Source organism: Pongo pygmaeus, chromosome 4 (assembly GCF_028885625.2).
Source record: "Pongo pygmaeus isolate AG05252 chromosome 4, NHGRI_mPonPyg2-v2.0_pri, whole genome shotgun sequence".
Lineage (NCBI taxonomy): Eukaryota > Metazoa > Chordata > Mammalia > Primates > Hominidae > Pongo > Pongo pygmaeus.
The window spans coordinates 147438096-147458616 of NC_072377.2; the positions used below are offsets into that span (position 1 = coordinate 147438096).

At 39.9% G+C, this 20521-nt stretch overlaps 1 protein-coding gene across 10 annotated transcripts in view; it reads left to right on the plus strand.

Moving 5' to 3' along the window:
- ARHGAP26 (Rho GTPase activating protein 26) overlaps window positions 1–20521 on the plus strand; it is a 454090-nt gene that overhangs the window by 147582 nt on the left and 285987 nt on the right. For all 10 annotated transcript variants that reach the window (XM_054487310.2, XM_063665239.1, XM_054487312.2 and 7 more), the window contains exon 11: window positions 14463–14541. In XM_054487310.2, the coding sequence (XP_054343285.1) occupies window positions 14463–14541 (79 nt within the window). The remainder of the gene's footprint in view (window positions 1–14462; window positions 14542–20521) is intronic.

Consider the following 20521-nt stretch of genomic DNA (forward strand, 5'->3'; position numbering starts at 1 on the left):
TCTTCTTACATCTACTCCTCTGTGACCTTCAGAAAGTCCTCACGTGACTAAATTAAAAGAGGCAATGCAGATAGAGCACAGTGACAGGCACATGGCACTGAGTAGGTGTTCCATGAATGGTTTTTTGGTTTCTGTACACCTTTTCTTCCGTCTTTTATTTATTTGTTTAGAGGTGGGTGGGGTCTCCTCATGTTGCCTAGGCTGGAGTTGAACTCCTGGGCTCAAGCAATCTTTCTACCTCAGCTCTCGAGTAGTTGAGAAGATAGGTACACCACTGTCACTGTCCCCAGCTCCACCTTTTATTTTTAAGGTGACACTCTTTTTTTTTTTTTAATCCAGGACAGCTAGCATGAGTAGGAGATATCCTAGCAGTAGTATCACTTGTCAGCTAATTGTTTTCATTGTATCACAATACATTGCTGTCAGTTTGTTAATCCTCAAATCCCTGACACGTAAGTCCTACAGAAAACTGTTGTTGTTCTTTGACCAATGAATGAGCTGAAAATCAAATTAAGTGTTAATGCAGGTCAATGGGATTTAGATCTATGGTTCTTGAATTTTATGTGTCAAGGATCCATTTTGTTTTATTTTGTGTTTTATTTTATTTTATTTGTTTTATTTTTGAGACAGTCTTGCCCCGTCACCCAGGCTGGAGTGCAGTGCTGTGATCTTGGCTCACTGCAACCTCTGCCTCCTGGGTTCAAGTGATTCTCCTACCTCATCCTCCTGAGTAGCTGGGACCACAGGCGTGCACCACCCCGTCTGGCTAATTTTTCTATTTTTTCTATTTGTAGTAGAGACAGGGTTTCACCATGTTGGCCACGCTGGTATCAATCTCCTGACCTCAGGTGATCCGCCTGCCTCGGGCTCCCAAAGTGCTGAGATTACAGGCGTGAACCACCGTGCCCGGCTGAGGATCCTTTTTAAAACCAAATACATTTCTAGAAATCTACTTTTAATTCTTACATATCTAAGTTCTTTTACCTTTGATATTGAAAAAGTAGACCTATACTCTCGTCTCTGTGTCCACACCCTGTCGTATTGGCTTCTACATGATTTCAGAGGCCACATCTCCTCTAATTTCTTTCCTCTAGTGCCTTCCTTTTTTTCAGAACTAGTTTTGGGGGGGAAGTTCAAACCTGAACTACTGAGGACCCTGGGATTACATGGAGCAAATGTTTCACAGACTAATATTAGCTCTTCATATCTCTGCTTTCCCTCAAAAGGATTTCATTGTTCCTAACATTGAAAAGCTAAAGTTTGTATAAATTCTTTGTATTTCTTCAATCTGAAACTGAAAACTTCTTGGATCAAGGTATCATGTCAGCCCAATCAATGTAATGATTCTTCGAAGTTTCCTTCTGATTTCTTTTGAAATTCAGTTTAAAGACTCTAGCATTAATAATATGATATGGCTTTAAATAAATGTAACTTGTAGTAGTTGTGTGGTATGGCCACAACATGCTCCAAAGGATAATTTAAAAAAATTTCCTAGCAGATACTAGTTATAGATTAAATTGTATCCCTGCCAAAATCATATGCTGAAGTCCTAATCCCCAGTATCTGAAAATGTGGCCTTATTTGGAGATTACTTGATAGAGAAAATCAAGTTAAAATGAGGTCATTAGGGTGGGCCTTAATGCGATATTACCATTGTCCTTGTAAAAAGGGGAAATTTGGACCCAGAGATGGACATCTACACGAGAAGATACCGTGTTAACATGAAGGCAGAAGTCGAGGTGATGCACCTACAAGCCAATGAATGCCAAAGGTTGGCAGCAGAGCACCAGAAGCTAGAGGAGAGGCATGGAGCAGATTCTTCCTCCCAGACCTCAGGAGTAACCCTTGATCTTGAACTTTTAGTCTCTAGACCTGTGAAGCAATAAATTTCTGTTGATTAAGCCAGCCAGTTTGTGGCACTTTGTTACGGCAGCCCCAGGAAATGAACACAGTGTTGAATAGGGAGGGCCTTTCTCGATGAAGCAGCACTCATGCACCCAGCAGCCTTAAATGGATAACTCAACACCTACTGCTTGAACAATCCCATTGCCAAGGAACCCCACTTCACAAAGCAGCCCATTCACATAAATTACCTTCTTCCTTTCTTTTCTATTTTTTTTTTTTTACATGATGATAGCCTAAGCTTTCATTAGCTTTTTAAAAATCACCCTTTTTTGGCCTAGTGTGATGACTCATGCCTGTAATCCCAGCATTTTGGGAGGCTGAGGCAGGTGGATTATTTGAGCTCAGGAGTTCAAGACCAGCCTGGCCAACATGGCAAGACCCTGTCTTTACTAAAAATACAGAAAAAAATTAGCTGAGCATGGTGGCAGGCATCTGTAATTCCAGCTACTCAGGAGGCTGAGGCAGAAGAATTGCTTGAACCCAGGAGATGGAGGTTGCAGTGAGCTGAGATCGCGCCGCCACACTCCAGCCTGGGTGACAGAGGGAGACTCCATCTCAGTAAAATAAAATAAAAATCAATTTTTTAATTCTTTAATAAAGCAGCATTCTTGGGTGCTTTTGTATTACTTTGCCATAGCACCAAGCATTTGAAGGTTTATAATTTATATTGGTTAATTGAATAAAGACTAGATTGATCATTACAAAATGTGTCAACTCTTTGAGAGGATTTAGTGTAAAATTTCTGGGTTAAAAAATGGGACATGATTTCAAAGCAGCCATTAGTGGTAGCAGGATGTGAATCGGTAGTACTTGCTCATGTCTGTGTTCTGTCACTTTGAATAATTAACTCTGTCATGCAGTGTCTTAAGGAAATTCATGAGCAAATATAGGGAAAATATTTGTTTAGGCTAAAGAATCATGGTACTAGTCATTTGCCAGCATCCCTGGATTTGTTTATTTCTAAGAAATTTCTCACAGATGTAAGTGACACGTGGATATTTTCTCTCAAGTGTTTTCCAGGAGGACCTAGTAAACCATGTGAAAAATAAAACTTTTTCTGATTCCCTGAATCAATAAAGTCTCTTGAGGGGCAGTGTAAACACTGCCCCTCAAGAGTAAATGATTACTTTTTTCTGGGATTAGCTGACTCTCACCAATGTCCATACATTTGAAAATGCTGTGTGTTAAGTGCCCCTTTCCCAGCATTGGTACTCTCTAGAGGTGGGCAGCAAGGATAACTTCTTAGAGATGGCAAGGATATTTAGTGCTGGAGTTGTAATAAGGGATAAGGCAAGAATAAACTTGTCTTCATGGAGCTTACCTTTGAGTTTGGAATGCTCATATATATTCAAGCAGCTAAGGTATAAACACCAGGATGTTGAGTGTTCCAGCAAACCTTGAGGGCCAGAATACTGGGGGGAAATGTAACAAACAAGAGGACTTTACCCTTCCATTCTTACAGGGGACGATGGCATGACTGGAATACGCTGAATTCATTCCCTCCCTCCTTCCTTCCTTATTTTATTGAGCATTACTACATGCTAGAGACTACTGGCAGTGGAGATATAAAGTTTACAAATCTATAGGACTTTCCTAACAGACCTCATCTGATTTTCTTTCATACCAATTCCAAAGTCCTTGTTTTGCAAGCTTTCCATGAATAGGTAAAGGGCAGTAGCTCTCCTCTGATCTAGTCCCAACCTAGCATTTCACATCCGCTGTCAACTCTATTCTTCTTCTTCCCAGGTAACCTGCATTTGCACAGTAATAAGCTTTTCTTTGTATTGGTTGGTTAGGTGTTTAATTAGGTATGTTTTATATACCTCTGTTCAATTCTAAATATCTGTCTCAGGTGATTTGCTTCCAGAAGCAGAAAAACATTTTATGCAGCTTTTAATACAGTAATATGTGCATATGGCTGTTCAGTTTTATTTTTTATGGTGACATAATTTTGAGATGGATTAATTATTTTCTTTGAGGCCATGGTAAACTATCGTGTAAGAGACTAGAGGAGCTTAATCAAGTTAGTTGCTATTTAAACTAAAATTTTAGCCGGTGCCCACGTAACCTGCATTTGTGTAATGTTAGGGAAAAGACCCAGGAAAATTGAAGGTTGGTGAAAGTCAGAATAGTGGAGGCCAGAAAGATTTTTGAAAGATCTGAAGAATCTCCTGGAACCCTCAGCACCCTCATTTCAAATATGTTTGTATGGCAGGCTGCATGATGCAGGTAAAAAAGATAAGAGCATTCCTAAATTTGAATTTGGGATCTGTTCCTTACTAGCTGTGTGACTCTGGGTAAGTGGTTTAACCACATCTGTAAGATGGGGTGAGTTATCACTACATTGTAGGATTTTTTCTGAAGGTGGAACACACTAATATTCCCCTCTGATGGAGTCTTATGTCTGAAAACATGGCTGTTGAATTTTTTACTATACCCTAAAACCTGGGACTTTATTGTTGTGATGGTGAACCTTAGCTTTGGTGGATATTCCTGTGAGCCTGCTTTTTGTCTTAATGGTGCTCCTTTTCCTGTAGTGTCATGAGTTTTCAAGTTATCTATAAGCTGAGAGGAAATACAGGTACATTCAGGTTATATGTGCGAAGGGCCTGCTAGGGTAAGATTCCATTTTCAAACTGTGTATGTGATAACCTGTTATTGATACATACTTCATATAAAGATAAAGTTTTATGCCCTCTCTTTCCAATTTATGGCCTCAAGAAGAAACTATATTAATTTTAAATTAAAATAATATTGTTTCTTCTAGCTTGATAAGAGGTGTGTGTGCATGCATTTGTGTGTCTTTGTGAAATTGTGTGACTGTGAGATCATGTGTTTTCCAAAAAGGATCATCTTATGTAACAGACTTTGTTTCAACATTCAACCTCTAGATGGCAGTTTTGTGTATGTATTAGTAACTATTAGAAGGTCCAGTTGAAAATCAGCTGTCCTATATACACCTTGTATACATTGACAGAAGAGTGTGTGTGTGTGTGTGTGTGTTTTCTGTAGAAAAAAATAATCATGTGAGTATTATTCCTTAAAGGAAGAAGAGTATCCTAAATGACTCATTCATTCTCTAGAAATTCCTTCCTCCCACCCTTTCATCACAAATCATTCATACCCACTTTCTTGCAGAAACAAACATGCTCAGTTAGTTGGGCCTCTGTTTAAACATGACCCTTTACCTGGCTCTTTGAACTCAAGTGCCAGGCCCTTTGCTTTAGGAATGGCTTATTTAGGATGGTGCAGAAAAGATGAGTGATTTCACTGTCCTGTGTGTGCTGAGAACCTGGCAGTCCTACTTTTCCCTCCTGGTGCAATGTGCCTTTATCTTTTGCAACACGTGAATCCATTTTTCCTGGTTTCAAACTTCCCCTCCCTCCCCTTCTCACCCCTTGTTTGAAATAATATTTGATTTTGCCTTCCTGCTGGTTGGATTAGAGTGCTGGTCTCAATGCCATTGACATTTCAGGCAGGAAATGGCGTTTTCCTTCCTCAGAGGGTGTTATATGACTCTGACTTCCATGACTTGAGTTGGGGGAAGATACCATAGTTTCTGAATTGCTTTTTGGCTTTTCTGTAAAATAAGTTAGTGGAGAAGTTCTTGGAATCTTAGAATTCATGTAGTTTGAACTTATCATTGAGTTTTCTTTTTTCTTTTAATTAAATGAGAGCATGCCTATTTGCTGTTTGATTCTGGTTTAACAAAGAATGGGATATGGTGGTTAATGGACTTGATTGGGAGGGTGATTGAGGCAACCCTATTTTTACTCTTTAGTCTACATGGTGAAATATGGAGTTTTATTGGTTGAGTATACCAGTTTATTTACCAATTTCTAAATATAAGATGAGTTTGTCTTTTTAAAATCAAAACCAAAAATTAGCTATTACGTAATTCTGGATAGAAGAAACAGTTCAACCAGTACATTCCACTTATGTACATTTCTGTTGATTGTGAGATAGAATAGTAAAAATGAAAAAAAAAATACATGAAACAGAAGCTATATTTTCATAGTTTGTTATCAATAGTAGTAACAGGTATTTGCATTCTCCTTGAGTCTCACTCGTCCCATCAGTGAATAATGCCTTGTCCTTATGCAGTGTGTTAACATTTGCTTGCTTCTATGTCCCTGATACCTAGCATCATGACTGGCACATAATAGGAACTCAGTCAATATCTGTTGCATTTAAGAGCCATGCAATTTAATATGCCAGAGATGTCTTTGGGCTTCCTGATGTTTTACGACTTCAGTCTCTCATAAAAATGTAAGAACTTATCTGATGTGGTTGGTGATACCTACTTTTTAGACTATTATTATTGCTATGATCCTAATTATTTTAGGAACATTCCTCTAAAAATACCAAGGTTGCAGGCTTTAATAGGTTATGATTCATTCATTTATTAGGATCAGATCATTTCTTTTTTTTTTTTTTTTTTAGACGGAGTCCTGCTCTGTCGCCCAGGCTGGAGTGCAGTGGCGCGATCTCCGCTCACTGCAAGCTCTGCTTCCCGGGTTCATGCCATTCTCCTGCCTCAGCCTCCCAAGTAGCTGGGACTACAGGCGCCTGCCACCGCACCTGGCTAATTTTTTTTGTATTTTTAGTAGAGACGGGGTTTCACCGTGTTAGCCAGGATGGTCTCGATCTCCTGACCTTGTGATCCACCCGCCTCGGCCTCCCAAAGTGCTGAGAGGATCAGATCCTTTCTAAATAATTGATTAGAAGCTACTTCCAAAAACTTCTTAGAGGGTTGAACCTTGCTTCCTCCCTCCCTCCTCTTTCCAACTCCCCTTCCCTCCCTCCCTCCTTCCTTCCTTTCTTCTTCCCCTTGAGATTCTGGTCTTTCTGGATCCCAGGACATGTGTGCTACATGCACAGGGGGGCAGTACAACATTGTCATTAAAGCATGGGCTTTGCTTTAGATTCAGGCACACCTGGGTTCAAGTGCAGGCTTTGGCACTTACTAGTGGTATGACATTATGCAAGTAATTTATGTGAGTCTCAGCCTTTTCACTTTTAAAAAAAGAAATAATGGTAGTGTCTACTTCATACAGTTATTGTGAAGAATGAATGATAATACAAGTAAAGTCCTTAGCACAGTGGTTAGCACAAATCTACCTGTGGTTTGAGGCTGCCAGTTGCAGCATCTTCTGGTTTCTTACTTCCTCTGTCTCTCACCTGTACCACACCCAGATTGTCATGGCATATTATTAATTCTTCCCATGCACAAAGGTCTTGCAGAAGGACCTCAATGGTTTATTACATCAGAGCACGCATAGTAGTGCAGATTCATACGTTCTGTCTCTAAATAGTAAATTACCATTGCCTTCCAGTGATGGCACTGCGTCCTTGAGTATTGGAAGAAAAACGGAAGTAGCCCAAGTTCCTCCTTTGTGGATGACCTGGAGATACTCTCCTGAGTTTGACTGTAAGGTGAATCAAGAATATAGACAGGCATCCTTCATTGTTGGTCTTAATGCATGAGATGGATGACTTTATAACATGCAATGATGACCTGGGGTGAAGCTCAGATAGATTCAGAGGAAGACACAGACAACAGAAGTTGCAAACTGGTGGTCCACAGACATGCTTGGTTTGGCTTGAATAGTGTTTGAGGCAACAGTTTAAAACTGGAAAAATCTTTAACTGCTGATCATGCCTTCCCACATGCCAACTACCGGTTGAGCTGAATGACAGATACTTCCTTTATGTGGGGTGTGTGCTCTCTGTTCTGCCACAGTCCCCACCATGCCCTGTTGCCCACCTCCCCCATGAAGACAAGTGGCAGCTTTTTGCTTTGCACTTGCACTGTTGTTTTTCCCACAGAGGGGAGCTAATTCTTTGTTCTTTGTATCTATCTGAAAGTAAAACTGCAGAAGGAAAAACCAAGAGCAACATGAGACCAAGTCTATTTTCCTTGGATTAAAGAATTTCTCATCCAGTTTCCCTAATTTTTCTCACTTACCTAGTCTCTGTAGACATTTGGGTCTGTAATCTCATGAACAGACATGGAAAAGGTGTCATTCTCCAAGATTATTCTATGTGGCTTTGGCCATATCTTTGTGTAAATGAAGCTCATCTGAACCCGAACCATTGCATTGTCCAGGAACTGTTAGGAATTCATTTTCCCAGTAGCACTTTAGAAACAAAGGACCACTTCCCCTCCCTGGCACTTGCAAAACTCTTCTTGCAAGTTGATGGCAGCTCATGCTCCATTCCTTATCATTCCCCTTTGTCTCCGGAATAAGCATAAGGGGCAGGTTTCAGACACAGGCTTTGAGATTATGTGTTCCTGTGGGTGCCTCAGCTCTTCTACTTTGAATTTGACCCTTAAATATACAGTAGTGTGGATGGAATGAACTCTTGCCAACAGAAGATTTATAGTCTCATGAATAAATAAATTCTAGATCTTTGGAGGTTGATTTTGAAAGAACGGTACTGTTAAATTCTGAGTGTTTTTGTTTCAGTGGGGTGGAGTTAGTAATAGCTTTTCCTTGTCCAATAGGAAATGGGTAAATTGCCAAACCACTGAGATCACTATTGTTGACTCAGATTCAGGAATAAGATTAGCGTAGGAAAGCTGTCGAGTAACCCTGGAATTGGGGCTGGTTGTGATTCTGTTTGCTCTTGGCTGGTGAGCAGGCTATGAGTTGATATAGCCAGTGGTCCCAGGATCCTGAATGTGTTGCTAAACCATATATTGCTTTCCATGGGCTGTTTTTGGGGGTCAGGGTTGAAAGAGATATGGTGTTGGGTAGCAACTTGCCCTGTAATAGATGGAGAGCTGTTTTCTCCATGGCTTCTGCAGTGTGAGAGGTGAGGTGCCAGCTTAGAGAAAATTCCAGATCCTCGTTCTTGATTCTTAAGCAGATCCAGATGTAGCACTAAGGACATATTCAGAGTGAAAAGGAAGTGCTGTATTTTAAGTGGATTCTTAGGGTTGAGCTCTACAGAGGTTTTTTTAAGTCATTTGCTCCTTCTCTCATCTGGCGGGTGGAGGGAGCTCCTTGGCAGATTTTTTAGAATTTGCCAAAGACCCCTTCTCTGTTCTTATTAGTTATCAGATGTTAATTTTAAAAGGGAGTGGTAGGCCACTTTGTTGCGTTACTCAGGAGGAAAAAGGAAATGGCCATTATGTCAGTGCAGGTGTGTCCCTTCAGCTCTCAGCCCTGTGTGCTTTGTGGTAGAGGCATGAATTTCAGTGCTGTGTATGAGCATGTTGGGAGTGGGAATCACACACGTCATTAGCACCTGTGGGTTGTTTCTTTTCCTTTTGAAACTATACACACCTGCCCTTCTGCAGCCGTAATTTTAACCCTACCCCATACTTACCATCCTGTTCTGCTCACCCCACCTCTACCTGCCCCTGTGATTACAACTAATTTTTGGAGCATTCACCGTGTGCCTGACACTTTGAAATGCCGCATACACTTCTCATGTAACCTTCCCAGCATGCCCTGAGGTGTAATCCTGATAACGCTGGGAGACAAGTAATTGAACTGCTCTATGCTACTGTTCTTTAAAACGTAGTTAATACGAGTAGCACAGAATAGTTCAATTGCTAGTCTGCTGTGGTTATACATCTAGGAAGCACTAGAATGAGGATAACTAGTGAGCCTAAGTTATTGATGAGAAGTCATAGCTCTTGGGTATTTAAAACAATTTTTACTGAGGTGTAATCTCAGTAAAATGCATGAATCCAAGGTCTGTATTTTAATAACTTTTTATACACACACAACTGTGTAACCACCCAGATGAAGATATAGAATGTTTCTGTCACTTCAGGAGATACCCTTGTGCCCCTTCTCAGTCATTGCCCATATCTCTTTTCAAAAAAAAAAAAAAAAATCACTGTTCTGACTTCTGTTGCCATAGATGAGTTTTGCAAGTATTTGAACATCATAGAAGTGGAGTCACACAGTCACATAATCTTTTGTGTCTGTCTTCTTTCCCTCATCATTATGTCTCTGAGATTCATTCGTGTTGTTGCATTTAGCAGTGGTTGACTATTTTTTTTAAAAAAATTGTTGTATGGTATGCCATTGTTCAAATATACAACAGTTTATCCATTTATCAATGGATATTTATTTGTTGTTGTTTTTGCAATTTTTGGCTATTCTAAATAAAACTGCAGGTATTCCTGAATGCATCTTTTGGTGGACATATGCACTTATTTCTCTTGAGTATATATGTAGAGGTAGAATTGCTAGGTCATAGGGCAGGTGTATGTTTAGTTCTAGCAGATATTGCCAAAGTAGTTCCATCAACTTATTCTACCACCAGCAATGTATGAGAGTCCCAGTTACTCTACATTTTTTGCCAGTATTGGTTATTGGTGGCCTTCTAATGCCTTCTATTCAGGAGGGTACTTGTTATATCTCATTGTGGTTTTAATCACATTTCCCTCATAAGTAATCAGTTTGGGCTCTATTTCTTAGCCTTATTGGCCATTTGGATGTCCTCTTTTATGAAGTGCTTATTCAAGTATTTATTGTATTGGGTGGTTCATTTTTTCTTACTTACTTGTAGGCATTCTTTACATATTCTGGATATGATTCTTGTAGGAGATAGATATTACAGATATCTTCTCTCACTATGGTTTGACTTTTAATTTTTTAAATAAAAGTAATTAAGTAATTAAATGCATCTTTTGATGAGTGTAAGTTCTTCATTTTGGTGAAGTCCAATTTTTCAATATTTTTTCTTTATGATTAGGACTTTTTGTGTGTGTGTTTTTTTTGTTTTTTTTTTAAAAACTAATTGCCTTTCCATCTCTTGAGTATTTTAAGACAGATAAAACATGGAGAACCACTTCTATAGAAAGTAAGCCCCAGTTATTCTGGACGCTATTGAATTCTTGTTTTGGATTAGCTGTTTGCCTAGAGTAGCGTTGTAAGCCCTCATATTTATGAAGCACTTTAGGTTTTTACAGAGCTCTTTATCATTCAATCTCATGTAATCCTGTGCAGGAGCTCACTAAGGTGTTTGCAGAAGTGCATGGCTGATTTTGACATCAGAGGACTTGGGTGGTCAACGTGAGCTCTCTGGGGGCTGCGGTGCCATCACATTTGCCATGGCATTGTGCACAAGAGTTAAGGGTTGGAATGCCTGTGTTCACATCCTGGCTCGTATCTTGCCATCTCTGTGATTGTGGACAAGATGCTTAACCTCTCTGAGCCTTGGTTTTCTCATCTGCTAAAGGGGAATAATAAGAATATACTTTTCTCATGATATAGCTGTGAAGATTAGGTGAATTAATTTATATATAGTGCTTAGCACAGCAACTGGCATATACTGCTGGGTTATAATTATTACTGTTCTTTTATTGTAGTGGGTCTAATAGGCTCACAATTCTTTGTAGAGGTAAAAAGAGCTCTGATCATTTACTCCATTTCTCTTTCATTGTTTTATATGTTCCCTTCCTCATTCCATATTATCCTCCTTCTTTTTTTATTTTGAGACGGAGTCTCGCTCTGTCGCCAGGCTGGAGTGCAGTGGCATGATCTTGGCTCACTGCAGCCTCTGCCTCCCGGGTTCAAGTGATTTTCCTGCCTCAGCCTCCCGAGTAGCTGGGACTACAGGCGTGTGCTACCACGCCCAGCTAATTTTTGTATTTTTTAGTAGAGACAGGGTTTCACTATGTTGGCCAGGATTGTCTTGATCTCTTGACCTTGTGATCCGCCCACCTCGGCCTCCCAAAGTGCTGAGACTGATGTTAGTCACTGCGCCTGGCCTATCCTCCTACTTTTAATCTCTCTCTTCTCTGTCTCCCCTGCCCTGCCCATTTTTTGCTGTGAAGAACCACATGCATTTCAAACATGAACTAAATTGGCATCCTGTAAGAGAAGGTCTCAAAGTATGTTATTGTATAGGGACTGACATGGAAAGTGGAGGGTCGTTGAGGGTTTTGCTTGTTTTATTTTGTTTTGAGGGATAGTTGTTAGTAGGGGCGTAAGGAAGGTAAATATGGAAAGAAAGTTATTGTTTTACTCCAGAATAAAGATAGTTTACCCTTTTTACCTTGGTTCTTGGAAATTCACATGCAAGACATGTGAATCCGTCCCCTACCCCACTTCCCCTGCAAAAGGGAACAAGACCACATGTGGAAAAGAACTTGTATTTTGATATTTCTTCTTGGAATGAAAACAAATCCTGTTGATGTTCCTGGTTACCAAGGCCAAGTGGCCCACCCTTCACAGCCTCTGAGGTTGTCGAACTTCCTCTTTGTGGCTCGGGGTGGAAATCTCACACTGTGTGCCATGAAGTTGATGTAATATATGTGAGCCCCTGAGACCTTGGTATGTAGACAGCTCTTGTGATCTCACTGTTTGCTGGTGAGCCACTAGCAGGAAACGAACTAGAGACGTGTTGGCTCCTTGACCTCACTGCAGAAAGGAGGGTAACTTTGCTCTCTAGGGCAGGGGGAACAGGAAGGAAAAGACTGGGGATGGAGTGGACAGCCCAGGGTGTGGGCCTCAAACTTAACTCTGCATCAAGATCACCTGGGGAGTTGGTTAAAATCCAAGTTCCCAGGCACAGCCCGGTTCAGATTGAGTAGAGTGGGGTTGGGCTGGAATCTCCATGTTAAGGTAATGTCTGATTCTGAAGCAGGTGGTACAGCAGCAGCACTTACAGCAACATTCAAAGACCCAAAACCGGGGACTTGAGAGTTCTGCAATAGACAGTAGCTGCAGAGGCTTTTTGTTTCAAAGCTATTAAGATGTCATACTTGGTCTTTAGAGAAAGGTGGAAGGGTAGAATCAGTTCATTGTGCCCTCAAGCCACAGGGTCAGTTCTGTGGAGCCACCACTGTCAGCTGTCTGCAGATACCCACTGAGTCTGGTACACTGAATGGGTTGATGGTGGGAAGTGGGCACTTGGTTGGGTCTGAGAATGAGAATTTCTGAGAAGAGGAGGGAGAGTCCTGGAAGGTGCTCATGGAGAGAAGAGTTATTCCATCTTCTGAGTCATCTTTGTATTATGGTGCCAGTCCCAGTGTGACCTTCATGGGAATGACCATCCTCTTGGGATCAGTGTTCCACCATCATCAACATGCCCACCCATCTAGCTGCCCACACATCCCACCCACATACACCCCCACTCCCCTTTCTGTCTCTTGCTTATTTTCTCACTCCCTTCTCTTGCTCGTTTGCATGCTTTCCCTCTGTCTGTCTCTCCCGACCCCATACACATTTACACCCTCATACATTCACACCCCTACCCCATGCCCCTTGTATCCCCAACCTGTCTGTATTTACATGCCCACGGCTCTAAATTTTTTTTAAGGGGATGTCGAGGAATGATTAATGAAAAGAATCAAATGTGACTTTTAAATTGTGTTAAACACAGATAGGTTTAGCATATTCGTTGGAACTATAGCTATAAGCCAGAAGCAGAGATGATGGGCGGGTGAGAATGACCAGGCTTGGGTGCTTATGGGGCCCAGGCCTGTGCTGCTCAGGGTGTTGCTCAGCCTTTGTGGTTTTAATACCATGTTGTTGTATGATCATTAGCAGTGTTTGTGTACTCAGACAGGAGTCGGACTTTAGTTCTTGCCCAGTGGACCTCTTCCTCCTTTTTAGGCTGTCTCAGATTTTAAAGAGGATGGTTTTAACTAGCAATTCTTAACTTTTTGAGGGTTGCAGTTCTCTTTGAGAATCTGACGGACAATTTGAATTGTTTCTACAGAAAAATCCACATACATTTGAGGGAGAGGAGGAGGTGGTTTGGGGACACTCTGGGATCTATCTTCACCCTAAATGAAGAACTCCTGCTTTAATGGGCATAGAGGGCTTTCAGCCGCTTCTCCCAAGGTGGTTTTTATGGCGCAGTCTCTTTTTCTTGTGGAGTACCATTTGTGATGGGAACTGAACAAAACCCTTTTGATATTGTGTGCATGTCTTCTGGAGGGCTTGTGCTCAGTTTTAGAGAGCAAGCAGATTTCAGTGAGTGAAATGATCTCATGCATGTAAAGCACTTAGCACCTGACATGATTAAGTATTCATTTTAAAAAAATACTGTGCACATTTAATCATAACTACCAAGATGATGACACCATAAAACTTCTCCATGTCTGAAGCAGTTTAGAAGCAGTGGACTAGATATTAGGAGACAGGCATGCTTCCAGCTTGGATGTTTTCTCCTCTTTTTTATCTTGAGTCCAGTAATTCCATTCACTTCCACAAACATTTATTGCATTTCTACTGTGAGTAAAATACTCTGTTAAGCATTTTGAGGTCTAGAAAAGAATAAGATTTCAAGGACCTGAACAACGTCTAAAGGAATCACTTAACTCCTCTATGTCCCTTACCTGTAAAATAGGATCAAGTCTTCTGTGTTTCTGCCTCTCTGAGGGAGATGGGCTGACTGATAGGAATTTGGGCCGTTCTTTCTGAGAGTAGAAGGTGGCTTAGTAAAGCCGAGTGTTGTGCCCCTCTTTGTGTTGTTAACCCTAGCAACCACTGACTCTTTTGAGTGGATGTTTAAGATTTGCCTTCACCAATCTCTCTACATGTGGCACTGGTTTCATATCCATGTCCCTCCTTTCTCTGCAGGCCGGGGGTTATCACCATGCAAGCACTGTCGGAAGAGGACCGGAGGCTCTGGATGGAAGCCATGGATGGCCGGGAACCTGTAAGTAACAATTCAGGGAAGTAGAGCAAGAATGAAGGCCCTGAGTTGTTTGTTGCTTCCCCAGTGCAGTGATTTTTGCTGCTGTTCTAAAGCCTTGGGTTCTTGAAACCAATGTACCAGAGGTGGTTTTTTATTCCTAGGTTTATGTTTGTGGATATTGATATTGCTTCTGTATAGATGTAGTTCTTGAGCTTTGGCCTCTCTGTCCTAAGGCATGGCTTCGGCATAGAATTACACCAGAACTCCCATCTTTTATCATTGACTTCTGGTTCAGCCTCCCATAGTAACTTACCTCCCCTTATAAGCAGTGGGACATTATCAGGGTGGATGGAGGGAGGTGAGCCTGGTAATATGATCCCTGCTGCCATTTCAGCGATGCTGGCCTGAGCTGGGTGATGTAATCTTGTAGTTGTTCTGCATCTTGTGACGTGTAAAATCCGTAAGAGCCCTGGAATCATTGTAGTCATCTTATCTTAGTTCCAAGGATCTCAACTCCAGTGTTCAGCAAATCTCAAGGTTGCAGAAATCATAAGAGTACAGTCTAACCATGTGCCACCAACAAAAGAGAAAAAGAATCTACAATGCCAAAGGGACAATAATTGATACTTACACAGGTACTGTCCAAAGGGAGGAAATGTGTGCAAGGAAGAAGTAGGCCATGGGCTCCATTGACTATAGAACTCTGCGTCAAGCTGGATAATGCCAGCTGATTTGTGTGTCTCTTTCTCAGCTTACCCTGGTGAGATGGTCTGGCAACATAGATTATGTACCTTTCTACTCCGCCATATTTTATACAAACATGGGACGTAGTCAACTAAGCATAAAGAAATAGCTAGTATTGTATGACATTGTATGACATTTGATAATGTAGAGCAAGATCTCTTAATGATTTAGACACAGTTTGCTAAACTATAATTTAGCATTGTTTAATCTTAATTCTTCTCCTGGGCTAAAATATAAGATAGCTGATTATCTCTGAATACGTTGTTACCCATAGGAACCCTCAAAAGCAGATACACATTTCTACCTTTGAGGCTTTGTGGGCACAATAGCTGTTTGATGTCTAAGGCCTTTGAAAGAAGCTTCCCAAGTAGGTCTTTCTTTTTGCTAGCATTATCTACCATTTGTTGAGCACATTTTTACATGTTAGGCACAGGATTGAGCACATTACATCTCTTAACCTGTTTATTTCTCTTAGCACTTAATGAAATAAGTGCTGTGATTCCATTTTATAGATGAGGAAACTGAAGCTTAGGGAGGTTGAATAACTTGCCCAAGTAGCACAGATGGTAAATGGCTGTATTAGTAGGGTACAGGCTAGGTTGCTATAACAGAGAGACTCCGAAGTATGGTGGCTTATGTAAGATAGATAAGTGTATTTCTCTCTTAGAGCCGAGAAGGGAGGAGTCCATGCCTAGTAGGGTCATTCTGCTATCCTCAGCCCACGGCTTCCCACATTGCTCTAGTCATTGCCATTTTCCAGCCAGAAAATGAGGGTGAAAGCATTTCGAAGGACCCAGAAGATGCACACGTCACTTCCATTGGCTCAAACATAATGGTACAGCCACATCTACCTGCAAAGTAGGCTGGGAAACCTAGGCTGTACATAGGCAGTCATGGGCCCTGCCAGGACCCTGGACATGTTATTACTTCAAAGAAGAAGAGGAGAAAGGATACTGTGAATAGTTGGGAGTCTCCATCCTAGTGGCAAAGCTAGAATTTGACCCATGTCTAATCTTAGACATATTTGGTTTTCATCTTTAATGGAGATAAAATTTCAAATTGCCTTCTAAGAATTCTCAGTTCATTTTTACAGTACTTTCACTCACTCCCTTGAATGATTCTTCAACTCATAGGGGAGGAAATGCCCAGGAAGAACAATCCTGTATGGCATTCTATTCTTGGTATGGGCAAAAAAAGCCAAATTACGACAAAAAAACCCGAACCCACTGCTATCTCTCCCTCTGCCCCCGATAAGCCGGAGTTCCAAAACTGCCTCACCAATTAATTCCATTTTAAGCCTCCCCATCCTCTCTCCCCACCACTTAGTTGTTTGTTCTCTGTCTGTGTATAATTGGTCTTCTTACTAACCACTTCAGTTTTCCTGTAGATTAACATCTGGCCTCTGCAGATGGAAAGTGTGCTGTTGAAAGAAACATCTTCTTGCTCCAGAATGTACAAATTAAAACAAGTTTAAACACAAAATAATTTTGTTTCTAAACATGATATAAAATTGTTTCCTCACAGGAGCATATAGCTTGCACTGAAAACCACACTTCTGTGTGCTTTTTAGTTTCCTAAAGAGAGAGATAAATATAGACAAATGATGTCTGTTTAATTGACAGTAATACTAGGCTTAATTTTGTCTCCCATTGCTGAAAGCCTCTAGGGGACATTACTAGAGATATATGTCCAGTAGACAATTAGCAGCTCCAGCTTTAATCACCATCTCCCTAATTAGTTAAATCTGTCCCCGTGGGAGCTTTGGATTTCTCTAGTTAGCTCTTTCTGTAGTCGGTGTTAGTGTCGTTGCCTTATTTCAGGGAGATGTTATAGTGGCAAGTATCTTCTGTTTTATACTTCTATCTCAGTTGTTCTTTGATGGATTATTTGGTGTTGGTGGATTTTTTTTTTTTTTTGGAGGGGGTTAATTTTAGTTTCTGTTCTTTTTGTTCTTTCATTGTCCAATAATACCTTAGGATGGTTGGTTGAAAAACAAAGAAAAGCTGAATGAGTCCCAAATCAGTTGATTTTGCAACATTTCATTTTTAAATGTTAAATTTAGTTTTAGCATTAAATCATACTTTTTTAATACACAGTCATATCCTAGTCTAAAGAAATGTTGAATGTCTTTATGGTGTTGATGGACATATAATGGAGGAAGAAATTAGAATTGTCTTCCTACAATAAGCATTATGGATTTTATCTATGTAGTAAATTTGAATTATTTTAATTCAAATGTAGGAAACTCAATTCAAACTTGAGGAAAAGCTGGATTTATTGGGTTACATAACTGAAAAATACTGGAGTCTAATAGTCTGTGGCTCATCCGAATCTGGGAACTTACATAATATTTGGAGTTGGTTTCCTCTTTTGTATTGGCTTCATTTTCCAACATGTTCTTTTCATAGAGTGGTGAGATGCTTCCTTACTATTCATTCCAAGCTTACGTCTTATTATTAAAAACATGGGTCAGTAACCTTTATCTGTAATGGGCCAGATAGTATTTTAGGCTTTGTGGGCCATGTGGTCACGGTTGCAGCTACTAACTTTGCTGCTGTGGCTAAAAAGCTGCCATGGACAATATGTAAATGAATAGGTATAGCCTTGTTTCAATAAAACTTTATTTACAAAAACAGATGGCTGGCTTGATTTGGGTCATGGCCCATACATAGTTTGTTGATCCCTGATCTGTAAGTCTAGTGGAAAGAGAGCTTTTTGTAATCATTCCAAAAAAGTTCTTTATTTGGATTTTATTGGACTAACTACTTGGTCTAGAGGTTAGAATGGATGAATTGACCAGAACTTACTCATGTGCCCATTGCACTGGAGCTGTATAAATGATGGCGGAAGGTCATCTTCCTCTGAGAGAAAAAGCATTGTTGTATGAGGGAAGGAGGTAGACACTAGTCAAGAAAAGCAGCACAGTTTCTACTTACTCTCAGATATATGTTCCTTTACATTTTATGTTCAGAAAACTTCCTCTCTGATACTTGGCCAAGGGTGGAAACACCAAGTTTACCACTAACATCATAATTAGGGTAAAAGACTGAATGCTTTCCCCCTAAGACTAGGAACAAGTTGAGGGTGTTTGCTGTCAACACTCTTACTCAGCAGAGGACTGGAAGTCCTAGTCAGTGCAGTAGGGCAAGAAAGTAATATAACAGGCATACAGAGTGGAAAGAAAGGTATACAACTGCCCCCACTTTCAGATGACACAATTGTCTATGTAGAAAATCCTGAGGAACACACACACACACACACACACATGCACACACACACACACACACACACACACACACACACACACACCCCTTCTATGATTAGTAGGTGAGTTCAGCAAGGTCACAGGATACAAGATAGACATATACACAAAATCAATCATATTTCTGTAGATTAGCCATAATCATATGGTGATCAAAGTCAAAAGCGTAACACCATTGATAGTCAGTCTCCCCAAAAATGAAGTGACTAGGTATAAATCTAATTAAGCATGTAGAGGTCCTGTGTGTTGGAAATTACAAACTGCTGCTGAAAGAAACTAAAGAGGATCTAAGTAAATGGAGAGACATTAATGGGTTGGAAAAATCAACATAGTAAAGATGTCAGTTCTCCCCAAAATTATTATAGGTTTAATGCAATTCCTATTAGAATCACAGCAAGATTTCTTATAGATACAGACAAGCTTGTTCTAAAATTTATATATAAAGGCACAGAAACCAAAATAGATAAAACAATTTTAAAAAAGAAGAATGAATTGGAAGTAGTCTCTCTACCCTATTTTAAGACTTTCTTTTTCATGACAGTAATCAAGACTGTGGTATTGACAGAGGGATAGACACGTAGATCAATGGAACAGAATAAAGAACCCAGAAATAGACTCACACAAATATGCCCAATTGATTTTTGACAGAGGTGCAAAAGCAGTTCAATGGAGGAAGGATAGTTTTTTTGAGAAATGGTGCTTTTTAAAACTAAACATCCATAGGCAAAAAAAAAAAAAAAAAAAAAAAAAGGCCTTGACTTAAACCTCTTATCTTATACAAAATTTAATTCAGAATGGATGATAGATTTAAATGTAAAATGTAACACTTTAAAACTTTTAGAGGAATGTGTGGAATCTAGGACTAGATGAAGAGTTTTTAGATGCAATGCCGAAAGCATACACAACCCATAAAATAAAAAATGGCTAAAATTTTCTTCATCAAAATTAAAAGCTTTTGCTTTGTGTGTGAAAGACCCTGTTAAGAGGATGAAAAGGCAGTCTACAGAATGGTAGAAAATAGTTGCAAAAACATATATCTGATAAGGGACTTATTTACATCTAGTTCTTTTTAGATCTGGGATTAAATAAATAAATAAATAAATAAAAACTCTCAAAACTTAACAGCTAAAGAGAAACAGTCCAATTAGAAAAAGGGCAAAAGACACAAGGAGACATTTTACCAAAAAGAATATGGCGAATAAACACAGGAAAAGATGTTCAACATCATTAGCCATTAGGGAAATGCAATCTAAAACCACTATGAACTATCACCTTCCAGAATGACTAAAATTAAAAGTAGTGAAAATACTGAATGCTGGCAAGGATGCAGAGAAACTGGATCTTCTGTACATTGCTGGTGGGAATGTAAAATGAAACAGCCATGCCGGCAAGTCACTTGGCAGTTTCTAAAACTAAAAATTGCTGTTACTCTATGACACAGCAGTTGCTCTGGGGCATTTAATCCAGAGAAATGAAAACTGTTCGCACAAAAACCTGTATGCATAAACCTCCTTCATAGCAGCTTTATTCATAATAGCTTGAAACTGGAAATACTACAGATGTCCTTTAATGGGTGAATGGTTAAACAAACTAGTATATCCATGCAATAGAATACTGTTTGGCAATGGAAAGAAATGAACTATCGGTACACAACAACCGGGTGCATCTTAGGAGCATTATGCTAAATGAAAAAGACCAGTCTCAAAAAAAAAATACTTTAATTTTGTAACATTTTTGAAGTGACAGTTTTAGAAATGGAGAATGGAATAGTGATTTCCAGGGTATATGGACATTGGAAGTAGGAAGCAACTATAAAGGGGGTAGCACAAGCAAGTCCTTGGTGGTGATGGAATAGTTCTGTGTTTTGATCTTGGTGGTTAGTTATATGAAACCATATTAAAGTAGTTATGAGAAACTACAGCAAAGTATATGTGTATACTTCTGTACAATCCTACATACACACAGGTGAACTCATGTCAAAACTGATGGAGTTTG